Here is a 15,391-nt window from a genome sequence, read left to right as displayed (position 1 = left end):
CCCATGTGGATTCAACTTCCTGGGACCAGGCCAGGAGCACTCTGGGTCCACCCCCCTCACTCTTGTGGAAGTTCCGTGGAGGTGAGAGTGTCGCTCACCAACTCCCCGCGACATTGCCAGGCCTGGGCAGGGTGGAACAGACCAGTCTCCCCGAGTCGGGTACCCCAGGCCATGTGGGATTCTTAGCCAGAAGCCCTAAGGGCTGGGGAGGGGGGGAGGCGGCGGTCCAGCTGCTGTAGTGGCTGAAGTATCCCTTGAGGCCCTGCCAGGGCTGGGGGAGACGTCTTTAGGGATCCCGCCCTTATGGCCTGGTGAGGACCCCCCACTCTTACCACCATGCTTTCTGGGCCAGCCCTGCCACTCCAGGGCCTTAAGGCCAGGAAGCTGGCAGCTGAGGCCCCCAAGAGTGGCCCGTGTACTTCCGGGGTATTCTCCTGGGGCAGGCAGGTGGGTGGAGCCCCAGGCCTTCCTTCGGTAGAAGTTAGCCAGACTCTTCCCCCAAGTTTGGAAGCATTCTCTTCTCCCATCCTCCTCCAGGCAGGCCCCAGGCACCCGGGGAGCTGGGGAGGGTACTGCTTGTGCCTGGGGACCTGGGTAAGGATGGGCCAACGGTTGCCCCCCTTTCCTGCCACCTAGAGGTCCCCCAAAGGATCCTTACTTGGAATACTTCCCCAGCAACAGACGGGTAAACCGAGGCCGAGTCCTGGCCTCCCAGAGTGCCCCTCTCCCCACTTGGGCAGAGGGAAGAGTCAGAATGAGGACTTTGGGGGCTTGAGCAAGCCAGTGGGCAGGGGCCGGGCCAGCGCTCAGAGCCGGCGCCTGGTTCCACCGTTTCCATGGCAACCAGCTGTCAGGCCAGTGAGGCTCTGCAGACGCACCCTCTCTCACCCCATCTCCCGTGAGGGAGGGGGCTTCAGGCAGCATTCTGGGAAGGAGCCAAGCGTGATGAGGCGCCCCCTCCTCAGGAGTTCACGCCTGGGCGGTGGGCCCCAGGGGTCTTGCCCTGCCTCCCCCGTCACCAGGGTGGGCTGGTCCCAGCCTTGTAGAGGAAAGAATATTGGCCGAGGCAGACCTGAGCTCAAAATCCTTCTGGGGACTCAGTTTCCATTTCTGAGAAGTGGGGGCAGCCGCCTGAGTGGTTTGAGGATCGGGGGTACCAGATAGGAAGCTGCTTTGGAATGCAGGCGTGTAGGAGGAACATTCCAGCTTTGGTGGGGGGGGGGGGGGGCGGCGGCTCCAGTGAGTCCCTTCCTCTGCCCCCAGGCCCATGCTCACCTACCGCGTGGACGCTGACAAGGGCTTCAACTTTTCGGTGGGCGACGACGCCTTCGTGTGCCAGAAGAAGAACCACTTTCAGGTGACGGTATACATCGGCATGCTGGGGGAGCCCAAGTACGTCAAGACGCCCGAAGGCCTCAAGCCCCTTGACTGCTTCTACCTGAAACTGCACGGAGTGAAGGCAGGTTTGGGGGCTCAGCCAGGAGGGCAGGGGAGCAGAGGCGAGTCAGGAATGCTGGGGGGAGCTTGAGAGACCCCAAGGCAAAGAGAGTGTCCCTGTGCCCCGTCAGCCTCCTCAGGCTTCCTAATTCCTTCTTTACCCTGTGACGCCAAGTCTGTACCCCCAGCAGAGACCCTTCCCCTGACTCCTCTGTCGGCTACCTTAGCTCCCCATCCCCAAATGGAGTCCCTGCCAACTCACCCCTCGCTCTAGGGTCACACACCAGGCCTGGCTGTTCTCCTAGGGCATTGCCCGCCTTGGTCCCTTCTCTCACGTCTCCCCTCCGCCTCCCCCTGGACCAGACCACGTGCCCCCTCCGCCCCCCGCCGCTTCTCTGAACGTCCACAGCGGCTTCTGCTCTGGCGCTCAGCTCATGCTCCCCCGAGACACCTGGTGCCCTCCCAGCAAAGAGCCATGACTTCTAAGCTTAGCCCACAAAGGCCTTTGGGATCCAGCCTTTCATTCCTGCCCTGCCGTTTGCTGTGCCCCAGACCATCTGGGCCTGTTCATAGCACCTGCTTTCCGGAAGTAGCTCCGTTTCTCTGGGATGCCCTGAGAATGCCCAGTCCATCCCTCCTCTCCTGGCAGGCCATTCCTTGGCCTCCCTGGTCACTCTGCTGGGGTCCCTGGTCCCTGGGGACACTTGCCCTGAGTCCCCTCCAGCGCGCCCCAGGAGGGGTTGATCTGGAGCCCTTGCGCATCCTGGGGGAACAGCTGGGTGTGTTTCCTTCAGTGCTGGGAGTTGGGCTGGCTCCTTGGTCTGGCTCAGCCGGTGCTCACAGAAGGTTAAGGGGACTGGATGTGAGTGTGGGAGAGGGTCTGGGGAGTGAGCGGGTTTGTGTGTGTGTGTGTGTGTGTGTGTGTGTGTGTGTGTGTGTTGATGGAGGCCCGCTTGGGATATGTACGAGGAGGTCGGGGTGTGCGCGGGTGTGGACGTGGGGGCTGTGAGTGTTTCTGTGGAATACGTGTGTGGGTGGGTGTGTGCAGAGGTGGGGGAGTGATGGGACTATCTGTGCCCTCGTGGAAGAGAGGGCCGCCCCTCTTCCCGGGGAGGTCCAGCTGGGCCAGGTCTGGGCCGAGTGGGTAAAGGGAAGCAGCACCAGGCAGCAGAACCAGGGGGTCCCCTCGCCCTGATCTGCCTCGGGGGCCCTGCTTTCTCCCCCAGCTGGAGGCCCTGAACCAGTCCATCAACATTGAGCAGTCACAGTCCGACCGAAGCAAGCGGCCCTTTAACCCTGTCACGTGAGTGTCTGGCCCTGTGGGGGGAGGGGGGAGGACCTGGGAGGGCTGACCCCGGAGCTGGGCTGGGAGCTGAGGGGGCCCGGCTGGCACCCCCGGTGTCTGCCTCCTACACATTCTTGACTGGGTCCCCCTCCCTGCCCACTGAATACCAACCCCCCGCCTCTGCAGGGTCAATCTGCCTCCTGAGCAGGTCACGAAGGTGACTGTGGGGCGCTTGCACTTCAGCGAGACCACCGCCAACAACATGCGCAAGAAGGGCAAACCTAACCCTGACCAGAGGTGAGCGGGCTTGACCTCTGCCTTGGCAGGCCCTCCATTTCCGAGGAGGAAGGGCAGCAGGACACCACCCCATAGTCAGTGTCCCACAGACCGACCCATTTTACAGATGAGAGACCTGAGACCCGTACCTAAGGCTAACTGATTTAAGGATGAGACAGACCAGAAGGGCGGCTTCTGGGTGAAACAGCTCAAAGGTTTCCTAGCTGTGGGTCCTGGGGAATGTCTGCCCCCTGGTGGAGACTCAGGTTCCTCTTCTGTGGGATGAGCTGTGAATGCCCCACCCCTCCTCCAGCCGCTAGGGGTAGTAGGAGCCTCAGCACTGAACATCAGACTTGGGAAGGGTGGCTGGGGCGCAGGGGCAGGTGGGGCAGCTCCCTGGGTGCCTCTAAACCCCTGTGCGCCCCAGGTACTTCATGCTGGTGGTGGCGCTCCAGGCCCATGCACAGAACCAGAACTACACGCTGGCTGCCCAGATCTCAGAGCGCATCATCGTGAGGGTGAGGGCCATCTCCACCCAAGGGGTTGAGAGTCCTCCCCAGAGCTGGGAGAAACAGCACCCAGGAGGAATACGGGGTACTGGGGTCGGGGGGTGGTCAGGAGCTAGAATGCTGATCCCACTCGGTGCTAGTGGTGTGACTTTGGGCAAGTTCCCACCCTCTGAGCCACAAGCGTGGAGGAACACAGGACCTAGGTAGCCTTCTGAGAACCCACAAGCGACTGAAAAGTGCCACAATGAGAGGGTCGGTTGAAGTTGGGCATGGTGGAGTGAGAATCCTTGCCTGGAGCGGGAGGGGTGGCGGCAGGGTTTCCCAGGGCACTGCAGGTGCCCCGTCCCCTAGGACTGATCCAACCCCAACTTGCACTAGGCCTCCAACCCAGGCCAGTTTGAGAGTGACAGCGACGTGCTGTGGCAGCGGGCGCAGGTGCCCGACACTGTCTTCCACCATGGCCGCGTGGGCATCAACACGGACCGACCCGACGAGGCGTTGGTCGTGCACGGCAATGTCAAGGTCATGGGCTCGCTCATGCACCCCTCCGACCTGCGGGCCAAGGAGCACGTGCAGGAGGTGGGGGCGGGGCTGTGGACGAGGGGCGGGGCTGTGCGGCGGGGAGAGCTGAGTTTCCCGCGGGAGGGGCCGGGGGCAGGGCTGGGCCGCGAGGGGCGGATTGGTGTGTGGGCGGGGCTCGTGGAGGGGCGGGGCCAGATGGAAGGGCGGGGCTGCAGGGGAAGGAGATGGGGGAGGCCGGCTCTAGATTTCTGGAGCTCGACCCTGGTGCAAGGTCTCCCCTCCGCACTGCAGACCCTGGGTCCCCACCGTCTTGAGCTCCGGGGCCTACTTCGGACGGGCCCAGGAGGGGAGGGGTTCAGTCTCGGCCCCGGTTCCCGTGCAGGTGGACACCACGGAGCAGCTGAAAAGGATCTCACGCATGCGGCTGGTGCACTACAGATACAAGCCTGAATTTGCAGCCACCGCAGGCATCGAGGCCACGGCACCAGAGACGGGTAGGGACCTGCCTACGTCGACGGGAGCTGGGGTCCCGGAACCAGCAGCCTCGGCCCGCAGTAACCCCGCCCCCTGTCCCTGTCCTCTGGCAACTCTGTCCCAGCCCGCTGGAAACCCCACTCCCAGGAACCCCTCTCCTTGACTCCTGGAACTCCTGCCTGGGAATCCTGCCCTCTAGAAGTCCCGCCCCTCAGCCCTGGGTGCCTGGGACACTAGAAGTCCGGGAATCGTGGTCCCGGCATCCTCTGCTCCTTAGGTGAATCCTGCCTCTATCCAGGCCCACTTTCCCTGGGAGCCTTACACCCAGGAATCCACCATTCCCCCAGGCCAGGGAACCCCACAACCGGAGACAGGGAGCGGCAGCCTTCGGAACACTGGTCCGTGGGAGCCCCCTGCTCCAGTGCTCCTTGGATCCCAAATCTCTAGCCCTCAGAATTTCGCCCTCTTCAAACTTGGGGGCCCTCCTTGCATTGTAATTGGCGCTGTGGGTGTTCTGTACCCCACCCTCCCCCACTCTCCAGGTGTCATCGCCCAGGAGGTGAAGGAGATCCTGCCTGAGGCCGTGAAGGACACTGGAGACGTGGTCTTTGCCAATGGGAAAACCATAGAGAACTTCTTGGTGGTGAACAAGGTCTGCAGGGTGGGGGGATGGAGAGAGCCCAAGGGCCGTGGGTGGACCAGCTGGGACGTTATCTCCCACTTAGAGACTGGGGGCACTGAAGTGCAGAGGGGGCAGGCAGCCCGGTCTTCTCTCATGCTGCCTCTGGAGCCCCCTGCCCACCCCACCCCCCGCCCCCGGGGAAAGGGGGTGAGCGTTCAAGGGCCAGCTGGGGACTTGGCGACACGATGGTTGTGTGATCCACAGCAAGAGGAAGCTCCCTGGGGATCATTTTCCTCCCCTTTGAAAGGAGGCTAGAGATAGTCCACTGCCAAGACCTTCCCAGATGGTTATTGAGAAGCTGAAACACAGCGGAGCGTGAGGGTGATGTTTGTAACTACGTGGCATGAGGCCGGACATCAAGGAGCGTGTAGTACTATGTCTTGGCCTTGGCTGAGCAATAAGGAGCTGAAGCCTGAGATCACGTTCATCAGAGGGTGGGAGCCTCTGAGAGACGGGGTTCTGACGGCGAGGAGGGGTGGGAAGGGCTGGCCGGATGGCGGCGCAAAGGTGCAGAGGCGGGGGTGCTGTTTGGAGGCAGGCACGGGGAGTTGGGGGCTGCCGAGGCCGAACTGGGCAGGGAGGCTTTGAGGACTTCCAGGCGGCCGTGGGTCCTGCTCCCTGTAGCCCAGGGTTCCCAGGGGCTGACCGTGCCGGCCGCCCGCGGCAGGAGCGCATCTTCATGGAGAACGTGGGTGCCGTGAAGGAGCTGTGCAAGCTGACGGACAACCTGGAGACGCGCATTGACGAGCTGGAGCGCTGGAGCCACAAGCTGGCCAAACTGCGGCGGCTGGACAGCCTCAAGTCCACTGGCAGCTCGGGTGCCTTCAGGTGGGGGCGGGGCCAGGCGGGGGCCAGACCCCTTTCCCAGAGGCACCTCTGACCCTGGCCCTCTTGCTGCAGCCATGCAGGGAGCCAGTTCAGCCGGGCAGGCAGCGTCCCCCACAAGAAGAGGCCCCCCAAGGTGGCCAGCAAGGTGAGGATGGGCGCGGATGGGAGGCGGGTGGGACCGGGGCCCTCCTCCTCCAGGCTCTCGGACTGCAAGCACTTCCCCTCACTTCCCAGCTCTCTAGCCCTCTGGCCCCATTTCTCCTTCGTCTCCCGCTGCCCCCCCTCCCCCTAGGAACGAGCAGACCTTAGCACCCCCACGTCCAGCAGAGCCGACACTGAGTGAGACCATGGGCTCCCTCAGTCTGGGCCTCTTCTGCTTCTTCCCCTTTTACGCTCGGTCCTCAGTCGTCATCTGTGGTCCCAGACCAGGCCTGCATCAGCCAGCGCTTCCTGCAGGGAACCATCATTGCCCTGGTGGTGGTCATGGCCTTCAGGTGACTTGTCCCCCAGGCTCCAGGGGTGTCTGGCTGGGGAAGTTGAGCTGTCCCTTGGGCCCGGGCCTGGGGGGAAGAGGAAGATGTGGCCGGGAGAGGAGACCTCACGGAGGGATGGAGGGACAGAGGGACGTCTCAGGGAAGGAAGTGGGCTGCCTCATTCGGTCTCGTGCCCCTGGGGCTGGGGAGACCCACTCGCAGGCACCGTTCACTGTCACTCACGAGCCCAACCCCCGGAGCCAAGGACCACAGACCCTGCCCTAGAGAGAGGGGCCGGGACAGTAGCTCCACCTCTAACAGTGGCCCTTTTTCTGTGGCTCCCAGCGTGGTGTCCATGTCTACACTGTATGTGCTGAGCCTGCGCACCGAGGAGGACCTGGTGGAAACCGATGGGTATGTCCCTGGAGGCCTGGCTGCTGGCCAAGCCTCCAGGACAGGTGGGGCTTTGGTGGGCAGCCCAGGGTCAGAGGAGCCATGGAGGCTGTCTCCTCCAAAGGGGATAGCGCTTCAGGCTCTCGGCCTGCTGGAGGCTTGCAGGGGTGGCTGGGAAGGTCTCCCTGGAGGAGGGGCAGACATTTCCCGGTCCCTACCGAAGCCAGTGTGTCTCGTGGGCCCGTTCAGTGCTCCTTTAGGTAGCTGGGCCTCTGAGAGTCAGAGGGCATCGAGGGGCCCAGGTTGGAATGGGCATGGGGGGAGGGGCGGGGGAAAGAGGGCCACCGTGGGATCTTGGGCTCTGTTTGCCCACTGTCACCTCAGCTCCTGGGCTATCTCTGACTGTTTCTTTTCTCTCTCCTCCCCTGCACCTATCCCCCCTTCCTGTTCCTCTCTGCTGCCCGTTAGCTCTTTTGCTGTGTCCACTTCCTGTCTTCTGGCCCTGCTCCGGCCCCAGCACCCTGGGGGGAGTGAGGCCAGGTGCCCATGGTACGTGTCTGGACCGAGCCCCTGCCCTCCTGCCTCTGGCTCCTGCCACCCTTCTCCCTGCCTCCTTTCCACCATGCCTGTCCACCTCCTCCTGTCCCTCCTGCTCCGCCAGAACCCCCAGGCCTCCCTGTTGAGGCTGTCCTCTGAGCTCAGCCCTCCCTTCCCCAGCAGGTCCAGCCAGAGCTTTGGGACCACTCAGCTCCGACAGTCGCCTGTGACCACCGGGCTGCCAGGCACACGGCCCTCTTTGCTGCTGGGTGCGTGCCTGTGGGGGGTCTGGAGGGTTGGGATGGGGGAGAGGTGGCTGCGTTCTGGGGCGGCGGGGGCGCGGGGCTCAGCTGCCTGCTGCTCGCTCATACGGCCCCTGGCTTCCGCAGTTACCACCGGCCTGAGCAGCTCAGCCCCAGGTCCTGTCATCCCCACTTTGGACCTGTGCTCCAGCCGCCCTTGTCCAGTCATCTGCTGTTCCTCCTCCACGCCCAACCCTACCCCTGCCCCTAGTCTTGGCTCCAGCTTTAACCCTGGCCATGGCCTCAGCCCCAGTCCCAGCGCCTCCACCAACCGCTCAGGTATGGCTGTCTTGGGTTCGGGTTGAGGGGGTGTTATGGGAGTCCAGAGAAAGACCCCGAAGACTCATTGGAGGGAGGGTGTCTGGGAGCCCAGAATGAGGCTCCGGAGGAAGACTGGTGGGTCTCCCTGAGGGGACGAAGAGACAGATGGGGGTCACCCACAGTCTGGTGAAGTCCTAGAGAAAGCTGGACAGGAGGTAGCCAGTTGCTGCCTGTGCCTTCTTCTCAGCCTACACCTGGTTCTGTCCACAGGCCCCGGCCAGATGGCCCTCCTACCAGTCACCAACATCAGAGCCAAGTCCTGGGGCCTGTCGGCCAATGGTATTGGCCACTCCAAGCATCCAAAGAGCTCAGAGCCTCTGGCCAGCCCTGAAGTCCCCTTCCCTGGAGGGCAGGGCAAAGCCAAGAACAGCCCCAGCCTTGGTCTCCACGGCCGGGCCCGCAGAGGGCTTCCCCAGCCCGGCCTGAGCCCTGCTCGGCCCACTCGGGCCCAGGGCCAGCCAGGTACTTGCCCTACCTTGCCCCCCATCTTCTCAGCTCAGCCACCTGAACACCTGGCGTGGGATTGCCAGCCCACAGACGCTTGCTGGGCATTACTAAGTAGCAGGAATGAGGCCAGGAGCCTTATGTAGCTCGCCTCATTTAATCCTTACATATTCCTGCAAGGAGGGGATCATCCCCGTAGTTTAGATGGGGAAACGGAGACAGGGTGTTCGGCCTGTCAGCGGCAGAGCTAGGATTCCATCTCCCCGACACCGGGGCCTGGCTCCTTCGCCCCCATGCCAGGGCAAGGAGGGTGCTGTGTAGGGTCTCCCCCCACGCCCCCCCAGCTTTCCAAATCTCAAGGCTTTGGTTGTCACCAAGCCAGAGAACCCTTGGCCGCACAGGTTTTCTGTTTGCCACTGACTCCTCCGACGCACCCTGCCGGCCGTCCTGGGGGCTGCAGAGGAGGCCAGGGGCCTTCCAGGCTTCCCAGGCGGCTCTGCTCTAGGTATTGGGCCTTCTCATTGGCTTTCACTTGATGGGTTTTGTGGCTTAGAGGGAAAAAAAAGCTTAGAAACTGTGACTTGCCGAGACTGAAGTTCAATTGTACAGGGGGGTGGGGGGCTGGGGGTGCTGAGGACACACGTGCCCGGTCCCGGATGGCTCAGAGACGTGAGAACATGGCAGCGTAGGGGCGGGTCGCAGCTCTGAGGGGACTTTGCAGGCAGCTTGGTGACTGGGGAGGGCATGTAATCCAGGCGGGGGTGGAGAGGTGATCAGGAAGGCCTCCCCGGAGGAGGTGACATTGGAGCTGAGTCTCTGAAGGACCGCAGGAGTTTGCCCAGAAGAGACATGTGAGGGTCTCTTCCATCTTGTCTGTGTGTGGTGTCCGTGGGCCCATGGGCCTGCTGGGGCCCCTCGGTGCCTGGCTATGCCTCACAGAGCTGAGCACATGTTCGGTGGCCCCAGCCTCCCCTCCCTCGGTGGGATGGTCAGGCAGGCAGCAGCTAGCCTGTAGGTGAGCTGAGATGACCTCACCCACCCTCTGTGTCACGCTTCAGTCCCGCCCTCACCCAGCCAGTCAGCCAGTTGTGGCGGGTTCCTTCACAGAGGGCCACAGGCCCCCAGGAGTGTGGTGCTGGCAGGTGTCTCACAGTTGGCTCTGGAGGGGAAAAAAAAAAAAAAAAGCCCCGATTTGTGGCGAATACTCCCACCATGGCTGATTTCAAGGTACCAACCTGATGCCTCTGAACTGAGTGTTGAAAAGCATGTGCAGTCAGGAGCAGAGCACTGTGGGCGGGCTCCTGTGCACCCCCTGGCACCCATCCCTGCCCCTGGTGTGCAGGTTCCTGTCAAGGAGGCAGGCCTCAGGCTCCCGGGAACTGGCTCTTCGTAGTGCTGCTGGGGCGGAGGGTGGTGTGACCCTGGCCATTGTGGGGGGGTCTGGAAAGAATGACCTGAAACTTATTTATACTAAGGTGTGTGTGACTGAACGCGAGTCTGGCGAGGAAGGGCTTGGCGGCTTCTCGCCCCTGTCACCCTCCTCCCTGCCCCAACAGCCTCTCTCCTTGCAGACCCAGTGCCCTCCCTGACCTCCATCCAGGTGCTGGAGAACTCCATGCCCATTACTTCCCAGTACTGCGCTCCAGAGGATGCCTGCAGGTGGGCCTGGCTGCCCCCCTCCCCTCACCCCAAGGACAGACTCCCTCAGGTGACGTGAGCCCAGGCAGTACAGATGCTCAGATGTCATCCCCCTTCCCCCACCCCAGAGGTGGCACAGTCTCTTTCCGCGAGCTCCAGGACAGACGGGGTGGGGGTGGGGGGGTGGGGAGTCCAGGCAGGGGGCCTCAGCAGGGTAGCCTTGGACTAAGCAGCAGCCATGTTTGCCCTCTCAGGCCTGGAAACTTCACCTACCACATCCCTGTCAGCAGCGGCACCCCGCTGCACCTCAGCCTGACTCTGCAGATGAAGTGAGTGGAAGGACGTGGGGGTCCCCGGCAACCTGGGGAAGGGGTCTGAGGAGCGACGCCAACTTTATTGCTCGCTCTGCGCTTGACTGGCTGTGTGACCCTGACAGTCTCTGGGCTTCAGCTTCTCATCTGTCAACCACACCGTGGTTGCACCGGGGTGTGAATGCCATGTGGGACGGTGGACGGCAAAGGGTTTGCGGCCGTCTCAGGCCTTGACCCGTGGGCATCGTTGTCAGGCCGCGTGCGGACTCGCGGCTTGTTTCAGCGGGGCAGGGGAGGTGGAGGGGAGGGCTGGTTGGGAGGGGGCCCCCAGGAGCCCCACCTCCCTGCTAACTGGGCCTTCCCCCAGCTCTTCGTCTCCCGTGTCTGTGGTGCTGTGCAGCCTGATGTCAAAGGAGCAGCCGTGTGAGGAGAGGGACTTTCCACAGAGCCTGCACACCTACCAGGACACCCAGGTAGGGGGCGACTGGGAAGCCGTGGGCCAGCCACACCCCAGAGCTTCCTCTCCCCGGGCACAGCCGCGCCCCCAAACAGGTGAAGGAGCCGGGGGCCAGAGCGAAGGCACCTCCACAAGGGACGCTTTAGGCCTCTGGGCCCTGGGGAGGGGGCACGGGGGCACTGGTCACGCCTGAGCGCCTCGTGGCCCTGCCCTTGCTCTGTCCCATCCCCGGCCCTGCCCTGACAGAGCCCCTGGGAAGACAAAAGTCCCACCAGGCCTAACCTGGGATTGAACGCAACGGTGCGGGTGGGGAGGGTATTCTAGGAGTCCTTGGCAGGGAGAGCCAGCCTTGTCTGTGCTCGGGGTCAGAACAGCCACCCCGAAAAAGTCACGTTTAAGAGAGAACTGAAGGATGATTTGGGGTCAGCTGGAGAAAGAAGAGAGGACAGTGTCCCAGGAGTAGGACAGCACATGCTGAGGTCTGGAGGCCAGGGACTGGGTGGCCTTCTGGCAGAGCCGGACACGTGGCAAGGGCTAGGGGGCAGGAAACGGGAAGGAGCACGGACAGCTGCTCACACTGGGCCCAGTGAGTTCACACTGGGCAGCGGCATGGTTCAAGCCACCATTTTGGAAGATCTCTCGGCGATTTCGTAGAGGCCTACCTCCCGCTCGGAGAACCAAATGGCTGAGACCCTTTCCTTGTTCAGCTCCTCACTGGCCATGTGACCCCCACGTAACCCAAAGTTGTGACTCTCAGCACGGGTTAAGGGGACTTCTTCTCACCAATTCGTGGTTGTTCAACAAGTATGTGTCGGGGCCCCTCTAGCCCAGGCCCTGTCCTGGGCTCAGCAGTGGGGAGGCAGGCGGGGTGGACCCAGGCCTTGCCTGGGAAGAACGCACCCTCTAGCTGAGGAGAAAAGATGTGCAGAACGTAACGAGCGGAGGGGTGGGTGGGAGCCTCGAAACAGGCGCAGAGGAGAACGTGCCCGGAAGTAGAGGGAGAGCCCAGCCAGCCCCTCGTCTTCAGATGTGGAGCTCAGGCCAGAATCCACATCCCTGGAGGCCAAGCCAAAGCCTCAGGGGGGAGATGGGCAAGCGGTCTGAAGCCGGGCCTCACGCTCCCTGGCGAAGGAGAGCAGACCAGACCCGTGTGTCAACCCCAGCTCTGCCACCCGGTGCCCTGTGATTTTAGGCTGGACCTCGGCTTCCTCATCTACAAGCAGCATCACCTTACTGGGTTATAGTGAGGTTGGGGTTAATGAAATACTTTGTGCCTGGAGCGTAATGGGTGAGGGGAGGCAGGGACCAGGGGACAGCGGCTGTGGGCTTGTGGGTACCTGGCACAGAGTGTGCGTAGAGGGGGGGCTGCCATCACTCCCCAAAGCAGAGCGTGCTCCCTCCCTTCTCTCTTCTCAGTGCTCATTTTACCCTTTGGGAGACTTGCCCTGGAGCCCCGGTGAGGGCTGCTGGTCGGGATAGGGGGCTGTGTTCACCCTTCTCTCTCCCCTCTTCTCCAGGGCACGTCCCACCAGTGGCCAGTGACCATCCTGTCTTTCCGAGAATTCACCTACCACTTCCGGGTGGCACTGCTGGTGAGCCCAGGCACCCACCTGCCCCCAGAGGTCCAGGCGCCTGTAGCTCAGCGTGGGGCTCGGGGAAGGGAGGCGGGGGTTCACGGAGCGCATGGCAGGACGTGGGGCACAGGGGCAGGTGATGTCGGCGCCGGGGGCGGGGTGCTTCCTGCCCTGCACCCCCAGAGCCACCTCACCTGTGCCCGCTCCCCTCCCACCCAGGGTCAGGCCAACTGCAGCGTGGAGGCCCCGGTCCTGCCGGCCACAGACTACTATTTCCACTTCTACCGCCTGTGTGACTGAGCTGCCCTCCCCAAGGCAGCACCACACCACGGCCCGGGTCCCCGGGCGCCCCTTCCACACTGGACGCGGTGGTGTTACACTGGAGCCGCTGCCCGCCAGCTCTCTGCTCACTGGCACCCCCTTGGAGAGACTGAACCGGGCCTGGCCCTCCCCACGACTGGTGAAACTGGAAGTCCTCACACTGGAGTTGCTGTCCCTGCCGGTCGCCCCTCACACGTCGCGGAGGGAGCCAGAGGGACCTCCTGGGGCCAGGCCGGGACCAGTTCCTATCTATCCAGTTATGGTGGTTGGAGGGCCGGCCTCAGGTACCCTGGCGGCAAGGGTAAGCCTGTGACTGTCCAGAGCCTACCTCCCACCCTCCCCTTTTGAGACTGGGAGCCCCCCCCTCTTTTGGAGAGGGGACCTGCTGACCTTGCTATCAGCTGGGGACTTGGACGGAGCCCTAAAAGACTCGGCTGGATCCATGAGTCGGTGGAGAGTATGCAGCCATCACCCTCATAGCTGCTCCCTGTGGGGCGGCGAGGTGGTGGACTTTTTGGGGTTTGACTGTTACGCTGGACTTGGGACTTTTAAGCTTTAAGTGTGGCCCAGGAGGTCTCTTCTCCCTGGGAACACGGGCTCCCAAGAGCTCCCAGGGCAGCTGGAGCCAGCCCTGGATGGGTTGGAAAGACTGACCATGTGCCTTATGTACATCTCGTGCCCAGCTGAACCAGTGAGGGAGGTGGGGCGGTGGTCGAGGTAAGCCCCGGACCCTTGAACCTGGAGTATCCTGAAGTTCCCTGTGAGCCCCCCCCACAAGACGGTGTCGGGGCCCCACGGCCTGGGTTCCTGGGAGTTTCCGGAGCTTTGCAGCAGTATCCGGGACCCATCATTCTCTCTGAGCAGGGGAGCAGAAATCCATGCCAGGCAGCAGGCTGGTCTTGGCTGGTGTGTGGATGCAGAGTTGTTGCTGTTATTAACGAAATAATTACTAAAATGCACTTAAGCCAGAGCGGGGGTGGAGGTTGGAGATGGTAAAGCCCAGAGAAGTGCAGAGCCCTGGGGGGGGGGGGGGGGGACAGGGGGACACTTGCAGAGACGGGCCTGGCTCTGATCCATCCCAGGGAGGCTTGAGACATCCAGCTCACTCCCGACCCCCAAGACTCTGGCTTCCCCCTTCACTCTGGTCTCCTGGTCACCTGGTCGCCCCAGATCAAGGGCTCCCATGTTGGGTTCGGAGAGCTGAGCTGGAGCGACCCAGGCTCGGCAGCAGGCCCCGTCTCCACTCACTCCTCCCAGAGATGGAGCAGTGGGCTTGTGTTAGGAAGAAGTCTTATCTCAAGTGCCAATGTTAAGTTAACCTTTCTTAGTGGGTGCCTGGAGCACTGAGGCCACATCCAGGCTCACAGAAGGATGTGGAAATCACTGAGCCACGTCCGCATGGGCCCGGGAAGGGGACCGGGAATTGTGGTCCCTGCCCTGTGGTATCCTGCCACCTCTTTGGGAACCAGGCCTTACCCCTCTCCGAAGTCTCATTCTCGACTTTGAATGGGAGGCCTTCCTATGGGGAGCTGGGTCTTGAAGCCTGGGAACTGTGGGCCCCCTTCTGGCATGGGTCACAAGCACTTACCCTTAGGGGAGTTGGGGGATGGCAGGGATACCTCGCCTCCCAGCCCCTTCCCCAGCGTGGCTCCACTCCTTCATTCTGACATAGGAATCCCACGGTTCCCCACACCACGCAGGGGGCCAGGCCTTCCTTAGGACTACTCTGTTCTCCCTCCCCCAGAGTGGGGGAAAACCCTCCCGAAATGCCTTAAAAACTGCTGAGCCCCACCCTTTGTAATAGGATTCTGGGGCTTCCTCAGTGAGGGTGCCTGGCCTTGGACTGTGGCCCCTCAGTCCTGAACTGGAAAGTGACCCTCCACTGCCCCCTGGAGCCCTTCTGGACACAGCATTGCCCCAATCTGGTTAGCAGCTGGCTGTTTCCATGCCTGAGGAGGGGTCCTCAGTGCGAGGATTGGGGCCAAGCTGGGGCTCCATGCTGCTTGAGAGGGGGTCAACCTTGGACCAAAGTCGCCTTAAGCCCAGTAAGGTAGATGGGCTTCGGGGAAGGGGAGCAGGTCATCTGCTGGAGGCTGACAGCTGCCCGGCTGGCACTGGTAAGTGGGTGTCTTGGTTCCATTCCCTACATGGGGTCCAGCAGCCGCCCCTCCCCCCTCCCCTCCCCTCCGGCATTTATTCCCATAGTCGCGGGGCTAATCTCCCCGGAGCTTCAAGCTGTACATAGGGCCTCTCAACGCACAAGTCCCTCTGCCCACGTTATACCCGCCCCCATAAAAGCCCGCGTGTGCATAGAGCGCCCCTCCCTCCCAGTTAACTCCCAGTTCCTGTCCCTGAGTGCTGACTCATATTTATCACGTACCAACTCTGACTCTGGAGTGGGCACAGGGAGGCAGCCCTGGGCCTGCTTGCTTCCTGTCCCCGTCCTTTTCTTCTGAAGTAAATATACATATATAAATAAATGTATAAATATGGCTTTGTATCTGATCTTGCTTCCCCATCTCTTCTTGAGACTGTTCTGGTAGGAGACGGGAGTTGCCTGTGGGGCAAAGACCGACTGGAATCTCTTGAGGTTCCTGAGCCACGTGG

General features: G+C 62.3%; 1 protein-coding gene across 9 annotated transcripts in view; it reads left to right on the top strand.

Moving 5' to 3' along the window:
• Positions 1 to 15,289, top strand: part of MYRF (myelin regulatory factor) — a 33,784-nt gene extending 18,495 nt beyond the window's left edge. For 2 of the 9 annotated variants that reach the window (XM_053203064.1, XM_027045935.2), the window contains 20 exons: positions 1,264 to 1,459; positions 2,664 to 2,740; positions 2,909 to 3,019; positions 3,426 to 3,516; positions 3,886 to 4,086; positions 4,412 to 4,523; positions 5,046 to 5,155; positions 5,853 to 6,013; positions 6,086 to 6,158; positions 6,419 to 6,507; positions 6,832 to 6,900; positions 7,348 to 7,428; positions 7,597 to 7,685; positions 7,806 to 7,997; positions 8,250 to 8,501; positions 10,040 to 10,142; positions 10,376 to 10,450; positions 10,800 to 10,905; positions 12,407 to 12,481; positions 12,683 to 15,289. In XM_053203064.1, the coding sequence (XP_053059039.1) occupies positions 1,264 to 1,459; positions 2,664 to 2,740; positions 2,909 to 3,019; positions 3,426 to 3,516; positions 3,886 to 4,086; positions 4,412 to 4,523; positions 5,046 to 5,155; positions 5,853 to 6,013; positions 6,086 to 6,158; positions 6,419 to 6,507; positions 6,832 to 6,900; positions 7,348 to 7,428; positions 7,597 to 7,685; positions 7,806 to 7,997; positions 8,250 to 8,501; positions 10,040 to 10,142; positions 10,376 to 10,450; positions 10,800 to 10,905; positions 12,407 to 12,481; positions 12,683 to 12,763 (2,344 nt within the window). In that variant the 3' untranslated portion in view covers positions 12,764 to 15,289. The remainder of the gene's footprint in view (positions 1 to 1,263; positions 1,460 to 2,663; positions 2,741 to 2,908; positions 3,020 to 3,425; positions 3,517 to 3,885; positions 4,087 to 4,411; positions 4,524 to 5,045; positions 5,156 to 5,852; positions 6,014 to 6,085; positions 6,159 to 6,418; positions 6,508 to 6,831; positions 6,901 to 7,347; positions 7,429 to 7,596; positions 7,686 to 7,805; positions 7,998 to 8,249; positions 8,502 to 10,039; positions 10,143 to 10,375; positions 10,451 to 10,799; positions 10,906 to 12,406; positions 12,482 to 12,682) is intronic. The other 7 variants (XM_053203067.1, XM_053203071.1, XM_053203065.1 and 4 more) reach the window with 7 other exon arrangements.
• Positions 15,290 to 15,391: the final 102 nt, after the last annotated feature.

The sequence above is a fragment of the Acinonyx jubatus genome, chromosome D1 (assembly GCF_027475565.1).
Source record: "Acinonyx jubatus isolate Ajub_Pintada_27869175 chromosome D1, VMU_Ajub_asm_v1.0, whole genome shotgun sequence".
NCBI classification, from domain to species: domain Eukaryota; kingdom Metazoa; phylum Chordata; class Mammalia; order Carnivora; family Felidae; genus Acinonyx; species Acinonyx jubatus.
This window is presented reverse-complemented; position numbering and strand designations above follow the sequence as displayed.